Consider the following 10255-nt stretch of genomic DNA (forward strand, 5'->3'; position numbering starts at 1 on the left):
TACAAGCCTTGTCCGCAGTAATGACATTATTGTTCATCCTCCTTCTACCATTAAATGATTTTCGTAGCATTTTAATTGCATTTCTCATCAAAATATACTTATCCAATTCCCAAATGAGACTAAGTTTTCAACCTCAAAAAAATCCAGTGGAGCTATGAGACTCACGTCTAATATATGTCAATCTCAGCTCTTCTTGTAGACTAGAATCTACTTTTGGCTGAACTTTGCTTTTTAATAATTTTTAAGAATACTACTCTTCTCGGAGAAATATAGGAAAGATATTCCCAATTCAGCATTTTGTTTGATTTTACTCGTCTGATGAAATAGCCCGGGGTCCACTTAAAGCTTTTTTTATAGACTGGATGGCGCGATAAGTGGCCCGGTAGTATATGGTAATACAGTGGAACCTCTAATTAGCGGACACCATCGGGGAAAGGGGTTAGTGTCCGCTAATTAGAAGTGTCCGCCTTTTAGAAACTTTTGATCTCTTAGCTCCAATTTTAAAATTAGGCCATCCCAGGGTGTCGAAAATACAAAATTAGGGTCTAAAGTACTTCTCTGCAGACACTAGGCCATAGAAGAACAAGAGAAAGGTTATTAATTAAAACGCAACAATTTAGTTTTTAACAAATAAAAGCAAATCAGTGATTTATGATTTCTTTGGCCCACCTAAATTCGTTGAATGGGTCAAGGGAGAACTGGAAATTTGTAGAAATAATTTGAATAATAAGACTAATAAGTGCTTGAAATAAAAATATCTAAAAAATTCTTTTGGACGTCTGTGACCCATTTGATATTCAATGTCCGCTAATTGGAGAGCTAAAATAGGGGTTTTGGCCATTTCGTGCGAAAAAAATTGTCCGCTAATTGAGTGTCCGCCTTTTAGAAACTTTTTTATGAGGATTTGACTAGGAAACGGCCGGGGAAAACGAAATTGTCCGCTAATCAGAGGTGTCCGTTAATTAGAGGTTTTACTGTATACTTTTGCTTACGTCAGATTTTAGTTGTTTTTGGAAGGTAAAAACAGTATGAAGCAATATTTTTAATTGAGAATAAGGGATTGCAAATCTGTTAATCGTGTTTGTTTCTCATTTTCGCTTATTAGTGTGGTCGTGTTACAAAAATACAGGCTGTTTGTAGGAAAAACAAGCAACATGCTGAATGGACCTACCTGTTGATCAAAATCAGATAAAAGTAGGTGTTCTACATTTTAATATTGGTATTGAGCAAACACAATAAGTTTTAAAACAATGCAAAAACGTCTGATTTATTTTCTTTTATCATTGTAACTTTGTCGTCTTTTTTTGAAAATTTTATGACGAAAAAAAATTTTCCGAGAAAAATTACTTCAGCCACATTTTAGGGTGCCTTGCACTCTAACTTTATGCCAAAAATCAGGAAAAACTAATGAAGCAATTTTGCACCAAGTCCAAAAAACCTTATTTTTAGGTAGTTTTTGACCCAAATTTGCGAAAATCCGTATTTGACGACGAAAAAAAATTTTCCGAGAAAAATTACTTCAGCCACATTTTAGGGTGCCTTGCACTCTATCTTTCCGCCAAAGATCAGGAAAAACTAATGAAGCAATTTTGCACAAAGTCCAAAAAACCTTATTTTTAGGTAGTTCTTGGCCCAAATTTGCCCCCTTAAAATTTTTTTTCAAAAATCGGGCTTCGTCACTTTTCAAGCATTGTTATTTTGTATCATTGTGCAAAAAAATTGAAAAAAACTAATTAGCCAATCCCGAGAAAAGCTGCTAACAGGAAAATGGTAAAAGGGAATTTCCCCAAAAAAGCGAAAATCCGTATTTGACGACGAAAAAAAATTTTCCGAGAAAAACTACTTCAGTCACTTTTTAGAGAACCTTGTACTCCATCTTTCTGCCAAAAATCAGGAAAAACTAATGAAGCAATTTTGCACAAAGTCCAAAAAACCTTATTTTTAGGTAGTTTTTGGCCCAAATTTGCGAAAATCCGTATCTGACGACGAAAAAAAATTTTCCGAGAAAAATTACTTCAGCCACATTTTAGGGTACCTTGCACTCTATCTTTCTGCCAAAAATCAGGAAAAACTAATGAAGCAATTTTGCACAAAGTCCAAAAAACCTTATTTTTAGGTAGTTTTTGGCCCAAATTTGCAACCCAAAATTTTTTTTCAAAAATCGGGCTCCGTCACTTTTCAGGCATTGCCATTTTGTATCATTGTGCAAAAAATCAAAAAAAACTAATGAGCCAATCCCGAGAAAAGCTTGTAACAGACGAACGGACAACGGTCAAATTAAAGGACCTCCCGGTAGGTCCAAAAATAAGATCTACCTGAAACTTTCTCCAGACTTTTCTATAGGATGCTTACATCTCAGGAAAGAATCCCCTACAACCACACTATAAGGTGAGTCATTTTATCGAAAGTTTATGGATAAAACAAAGGAAGAGACAAAAACTGACAAAAATGTAATTTTTTGAAGAGAAGAGAATTTATTTATTTCTTAGCTTTCATTGCAGCCTCGGCTTCAGCTTCACGTGCACGTTTAGCACGGATACCGATAAGACGAGCATTAGCACGAGCAACACGCATGGTACGGAAGACGGATAATTTCTTCTCTTCGTCGGTGATAACACGAGCTTTGTTGACTGGTTTGCTTTGGATGATGGGAAGAACTGGTCCTTGGAGTTGGGCCGCAACAGCAAGTTCAGCTTCCTGTAAAGTAAATGATAAAATTTTCAATAGCAATCGTAAATTTGCTCAACATGTAAGAAGCATATTCATTTAAGCTCAGATCACGCTCTTTCTAAATCACAAACTATCCTTGTTCAGTCGCAAATTTTTGAAAATATTGCAACACAGAACAGAGAGTTTCATGTGACGGGGATGATCATCATTGCATGGAGAAAATAAAACGTTTCATAAATGTTCAAGTCAAACTCAAATAAAGCACTACAGAAAATGTAGAAAACTTCAAAACTATCCTAGATTCTGCTTTACATACAATCAAATATTCAAGCTCTACACTTGTGACTGACTACCTTAAGGGAACTAATTTTGGCGGATTTGGCGAATTTAGGTAATTTTTTTTCCTTACCTAAATTACCCCTGAAATTCAAAATATCTCAAAATAAGGCAAAATTGAACAAATTTACGCTGTCATTCGCCAAAATTAGTTCCCGCCAAAATTAAAAAAATTCACTATTTGCCAAAATAATTTTTTTTAATGGATATTTGCTGCCCGCCAAAAAAAGTTCCCTTTAGGTACAACACAAAAAAAGAGATGGACGCATACCGTGCGAAGGGGTCTCAAACCCCCTTTTTAAATTAAATACCAATGTTTAAAATCTTAACTCGTACTATTTACAATGACGATTCACCAACCGATGATGCTCAGTGTTCCGTTAGTTTTATAATCAATTAAATCATACGAACGAGACATGTTGTCATCTTTGCATCAAGTTTATTTGAACTGTAAGTTCTGACAGGAGATTTGTTCCTAATATTCGTTGAAAAACTGGTCTGAATACTTCAAAGAAATAGCTCTTAACCAGGACAGACCGTTACAAAGCCTATCTAGGAATAAGAATCTACTCAGCCTTTATTCTGAATGTAGTTAAGACGTTTTATGATGCTCAGTGTTCCGTTTGGTTTATAATCAATTAAATCATACGAACGAGACATGTTGTCATCTTTGCATCAAGTTTATTTGAACTGTAAGTTCTGACAGGAGATTTGTTCCTAATATTCATAGAAAATCTGGACAGAAAACTCCAAAGCAATGACTCTGACCGGGACAACTTTTACATAAAGCCTACAAAGGAGTCAAAATCAACTTAGGGTTAGGCTTTATTCTGAATGCAGTTAAGACAGTTTTTGATACTCAGTGTTCCGTTTGGTTTATAATCAAGTAGATCATACGAACGAGACATGTTGTCATCCTTGCATCAAGTTTATTTGAACTGTAAGTTCTGACAGGAGATTTGTTCCTAATATTCATAGAAAATCTGGACAGAAAACTCCAAAGCAATGACTCTGACCGGGACAACTTTTACATAAAGCCTACAAAGGAGTCAAAATCAACTTAGGGTTGGGCTTTATTCTGAATGCAGTTAAGAGAGTTTTTGATACTCAGTGTTCCGTTTGGTTTATAATCAAGTTGATCATACGAACGAGACATGTTGTCATCTTTGCATCGAGTTTATTCAAACCAACCTATTTCTAAACAAACAGACGTCACTTGTAAATGATTCTAAGTAAACTCAATGAATCTTCAGCATGCTCACATCTTAACAACTTTACAAATAATCAAGCAATGATACGAATTAACATTGATACTCAGTGTTCCGTTTGTTTTATAATCAAATATATCATACGAACGAGACATGCTATCATCATTGTATCAATACCGAGAGTGGACCAAGGAATTAAAACAAGTATCGAACCCAAACTTTAAAGTCAAGATATTCCATTTCAGACAGAAATTCTTAAAGTATCTACAGTATGTGGCCCCGAAAACGTTGATCAAATTTAAAATTTCTCTCAAATCTAGAGGAAGAGGTTTTATAAAAATTTTTGCTGCACGCTAAACTTCAACATCTTTCTTTATTTCGTTTCGGGTCAGTCTCCGTTTTGGGGGCCATATACTGTACTGAAAGATAAGCATTATCTTCATGTTATCAATGAAGAATGAATCATTGAGTGAACCATCCTACCCCAACATGAAGTTTATCTTCCTCAAGATGTTCAAGACTGATCATATTGAAATCATGATTCAAAAAACATGTGAAAATATTTTTTAACAATATTAAACAATTGTGATGTCTGTTGGAGCTTATGGAGACTGAGAGCTGGCTTGGATCAGCTAACCGCACTATGATACTCCAGTTATATTTAGGGAATAGTACACTGGTGAATATTCTATGTTTCAGTAAGACACTGAATCAAAGAACAACACAACAGTATTATTACCGAGGCATCAAAATGTGTACTTTTCCCAATAGACTTTTGTTCTGATTTATGTTTCGAGCAAAGCATATGGCTACAACAATTAAACAACAAAGGAAGACATTTTCTGCATTATAAATACATTAAATTTTTCAGACCAAACAGTGCTGTACCTTTCAATTCAAGATCCAATTTCCTTCTAAAATCCAGGCTTATCACCTTCTTTTACCAAACCAAAACTCTCAGACAGGAATTTCATACACAAAATACAGCTCTATACCAAAATCAATTCTGGGGATGTGCGCAGAATAAATCTGAAACAACCTACTATTTAAAAGTCAGGGTGAGAGAAAAACGATTTCTTCATTATACAAAACAAAAAATGCTGCAAAGAACTGAAGACTGGAGGGTATTTATAGCTTGGCAACAATAAATTTGAATTCAGCCACAAATCCATCAAATTGACCAGGCACTCAATCAGATGTGATTGATATAAGAGATCAATCTAGGATACTGTGTTATCAAGGCTGACAATCCTATTACATTAAGTGAATTCATTTTCGAGTGGACGATTTTTATTGTAAATCAAGACTAATTTTCAAATTTGTCTCTTTTTCACCCAATTACTTTTATAGTGCAGTCTAAATGTGCCAAAAGTCATAAACATTGTGCACAAGGGCGTAAAAGCATGAAACTTTGCACAATGGTAGTTTAGGGGTCAAAAATGGATTTAAATCTCAGACCCAAAAAAATGGCACCTGTTTGTGTATTTTACAGACCAGAATAGGTTTCCAGGCTAAAATGAAAATTCTTTTCTCCAAAGTATGTCATGTTACATACCGTTGGAAAGCATGTTTCATGCCCGTTCAGAAAAACATTACAACCCATATCTGAAAATCAAGCCAATAAAAGTTATTGGGGAAGGTTGTTTGAAAAATGACCGAAAATGACGTAATTGCTGATGTCAGCAAAAACTCCAGGACCACCCAAACGTGTTTATTTTTGTGAAATTCAATAGAGTACCTCTAAGGTACTAAATACTATTAGTTAGATCAGCTGCAAGCTTATTTTACAATAGTTTTTTTGAGTATTGTTAGGTTGACAAATTTTGCCTTAGTAATGCTCTACCATGGGCATGCCCGGTGCAAACCCTTTAGCCTAAGGCTTTCGACCGGTCATGAAAACGCCATATTCTATGTCAAGTGAGGTTAACTCTCAAGCAAAGCTATCCATTTGGTCATTGAAAGATCCTCTATTGAATTTCACAAAAATAAACGTGTCTGCGTGGTCCTGGAATTTTTGCTGACGTCAGCAATTATGTCATTTTCGGTCATTTTTCAAACAACCTTCCCCAATAACTTTTATTGGCTTCATTTTCAGATATAGGTTGTAATGTTTTTCTGAACGGGCATGAAACATGCTTTCCAACGATATGTAACATGACATACTTTGGAGAAAAAGATTTTCATTTTAGCCTGGAAACCTATTCTGGTCTGTAAAATACACAAACAGGTGTCAATTTTTTGGGTCTGAGATTTAAATCCATTTTTGACCCCTAAACTACCATTGTGCAAAGTTTCATGCTTTTACGCCTTTGTGCACAATATTTGCACAACTAGACCGTACTATTACTTCCCTAGGGTTTTTAGCCAAAATATTACAATTTTTTGTGAGGACTAATTTTATGGAAAATGGACAAAAATAATCCACTAACAATAACAAGTGGGTTGTACTCGAGTCCAATCAGAGTTGCTATCGCTAAAAAATTATGATTTTTTAATTAGACAAAATCAAAAACCAAAGCCAGCCAACTCAATTTGCTGAATTTTATTTAACAAACAAAAAAGGTATCAAGTGGTATGTATCAATCAATGTTCTTGTCTTCCTGCAAACTGATAATCTCTTACTTTGATGAATCTTTTGAGACAGGTCACTAAATTTTTAGATTTATATCCAATTATTTCTGTTGCTTCACCCCACATCTTTTGCTTAATTATTGATCGCACAAGAATTGATTTTCAAAATATAACGAAGATGATATCGAACCCTTTCCTATAGGTTGCGGGAATGTATTATTATCTCCCTAGCCATAAAAGCTATTAGATAGGTATAGATAAGATACCGCATTAGAAAAAGAAAATAGAGGGCCCTTATCATTGAAATCCAGACACAGCAAATCAGTCAGCTGTTTATCTTCACTTTTGGATTTTCATAGTGGGCAACACCCCTCCAACCCCCACCTACGTAGGGTTACCCCCACCTGAAATCTCATATCAGCCCAACCCCCACCTTTTTCAGCAACACCTCGCTGGTAGAAAGGGGCTACACCATACTCCAACTCATATGCGCAAAATGGCGCAATCGAATCACACCTTCGAATTTGGAGGTCTTGTTCCTTTTAGGAACACTAAAGATCCCAGTTAAAAGTCCTGAGGACTACAAACTGGAAAGGAAAAGAATGGAGAAAAAATGAACTCTTTTTAACCTTCAGAACTTATGACAGTCATTTGTTTATATTTTTATCTAGTATAGTATGTTGAAAGTTGAAAAAGACAAACAAGTACAAAATCAAATGAAGTTAAATACAGAAAACTTGACAACCCCCACCTGAAAAATGTTACCCCCACCTACATAGGGTTACCCCCACCTGAAATTTCTCATCAACCCAACACACACCTATTTTTAAAAATCTGAAAATCTTCAACCCCCCATAATCCAGGGGGGGGTGCCCTCTATGATTTTATGATAGGACCCATCTTTTCAAATGCGAAATCTGCTTTTAAGACTAGGGAGATAATAATACACTCCCGGAACTCAAAGGAAAGGGTTGGATATACCTCCATTATATTTTGAAATTTAAATCCAGTGCGATCAATAATTTAAGCAAAAGATGGTGGTGAAGCATAGGAAGTATTTGGATAAAAACCTAACAATTTTGAGATTTCACCCAGACTCATACTTCTATTTTTCTATTTCTATTTGGTTGAGTTGCAGGAGGCTTTAGAGGCCTATTCTCGCAACTATAGACGCTTACTAATGAGCGTCCCGTCAGGACCTTGAACTGACTACCCAATTCCCCTCACATGGCATGGGTTGACCCGGGCGAAGGAATGTTCACTTGCCAAGTGAACTGTCGTGAGTGGGAATCGAACCCTGGCCTCCAGCACAGAAGCCAAGGTCGACTACCACTATACCACGGCACCGACTTAAATACACCTTTCCCGTAAACTTTGCAGAAGTGGCCTGGGAAAATGTGCGCTCCACTGTGTGTATAAAACTGTTTGGGAGGTAAATGAATGCGTTTTGGCCTGCAAGGTGTTAGGGAAAGTGGGTTTTCAGCTTTATACTTTTGATAGCGATCTTCTTTTGGCAAAATATTTTCAGGGTGGTATAATATTACCATAAATCCTTGAATAAGCGCCCCGCTCAAACTTATTCGAATATTGTTATTGATTGAATAAGATATTAAGCAGATACTTATGTCTTCAAAAGAAAGAAAGCAATTAAGAATAAAATGATAGAAATTGTCAATTGGATTTTTCCAATTTTTCTTTTATTCATCCTTTTTTGAAAATCCAACTCTTTGAAACAGTTGAGTTTAAATAGCTTCCGAATTTGTTTATATGCGAATTTCTAAAATAAAAAAATAAGCGCCCCCTTAGAGCCTGAAAAATTAAATAAGCGCCTGAGGATTTACTGTATGAATAGATTGAACATACTAAAATTTGCAGGGATTTTGTTCAACAGAAATTTAAACAGGTTTGTTTACCTCCAGAGTCTAAATGATGGAGAGCATCAAAATAATGCGGGTGCATTAGTTTTACGAATTAAGGGAAAGGTGTATTCATTTTTCTGACGATTTTTCGTTAACCAACTCACCTAAGAACTGCTCAATCACAAGCTATATTGTTATTATGGCCTTAATCTATCGGAAACTCTTTATAAAATCCAACAACCAACAAAATTAACGGGAGGTCGTCAGTAGTCCGACATTTTCTAGTCCGACAGTAAAAATGTCCGACGTTGGATTTGACGAATGCGTCAGTATTTCGACAAAAATTTTGTCCTACAACGAGTAAAAAAAGAACATATAAAAAACGAAATATGAATCGCGGAAGAGGAGGCACATCTTTTATAAAAATTCAAAGTTCCGACTTTGAGGTTAGGCCCTTAAAGCCGACTTTTCTTAAGTTTCGGGAAGCTTATAAATATTAGGCTTTCAAGAGTCAAGAAATTGGATTTAGCTGTTTTTACGACCCTTCTTTTGTGATTTACAACCTATATAATAGCATAATTCTGAGCACGCAAAAAGGGACCCTTAAAGGCGGTGCATTCTTTTTGCTATAAATTATCTTTACGCAAACTTGGTTGGTCCTTTATTTCTCATTATGTCAAAATGCCGCCAAAATGAACTTTTATTATATTATTATTATCTCAGTGAAAAACCCTTATTCAACATTCGGCACTCTAAAATCTTTCGTTTTTTCGAACAAAAGTGACGTCGGATAAAAAGACTTCCAAATTGTAAATTTATTTTATAGATTCGGACTATTTTACTGTCGGACTAGAAAGTGTCGGACTAGCGACATGCACCCAAATTAACAAGCACTCCACACATGTAAACCAACCAAATCCATAACCAAGTAAAACAAACTTAATCAATGAAGCCATCAAAGTAATTTCTTACCTCACTATCAGTCTTTCGTGGTTTACTTTGTTTGCGTGGGAACACAATCAATTTGCTTTGATATTCCTTCAATCTTTGAACATTGGCTTGAAGGGATTCAGTGCACTTGTTCTTTCTTCGATGATCGACACAAATGCCAATGGTTCTAGCTTTGTTGGCTGCAATACCAGCAGCTTTTAATTCTTCCAAAGTAAATCCACGTCCCATTCTAACTTTGGTATTGTATTTGAATGTTGGGCATCTAACAACTGGTCTGAGGTCACCAGCAACTGGTCGAGGTGCAATGGCTAAGGCCCTCTTTTGACGGGCAACTCTTCTTCTCTTCTTACGGCCTGGTTGGTTGAACCATGTCCTGACGTAATTTTGCCAATGTTTATGGTAGTGGGAATTTGGCAAAACGTTATTGTGCTTCATTCTGAAAAATTAAACAAAAATAGGGTTAGGAAATCATATAATAAATATCAATACTCTGCAATAACATAAATCTCAGACTTAAGATCTGTTCATCCGACTGATACATAAGGATTCAGGATAACAGCATAAAATTCTTACTTGTCAAGCACAGTCCGTCTTGGATCGAAAGATCTCTGGCTACCATTTCGAATATTTTCAAAACATTGCCGTTTAAAATACGGAACC

General features: G+C 35.7%; 1 protein-coding gene across 1 annotated transcript; it reads right to left on the reverse strand.

The window, feature by feature from the left end:
• Positions 1-2454: 2454 nt before the first annotated feature.
• On the reverse strand, positions 2455-10241 carry LOC136810925 (large ribosomal subunit protein eL13-like). The gene is made up of 3 exons (XM_067067512.1): positions 10169-10241; positions 9617-10031; positions 2455-2697 (listed from the first exon to the last, which is right to left on the reverse strand). The coding sequence occupies exons 2-3, from the start codon at positions 10028-10030 to the stop codon at positions 2479-2481; spliced, it is 633 nt and encodes a 210-aa protein (XP_066923613.1). The 5' UTR covers position 10031; positions 10169-10241; the 3' UTR covers positions 2455-2478.
• Positions 10242-10255: the final 14 nt, after the last annotated feature.

Source organism: Clytia hemisphaerica, unplaced genomic scaffold, assembly GCF_902728285.1.
Source record: "Clytia hemisphaerica strain Z4C2 unplaced genomic scaffold, Clytia hemisphaerica genome assembly, whole genome shotgun sequence".
Classification (NCBI taxonomy): Eukaryota; Metazoa; Cnidaria; class Hydrozoa; order Leptothecata; family Clytiidae; genus Clytia; species Clytia hemisphaerica.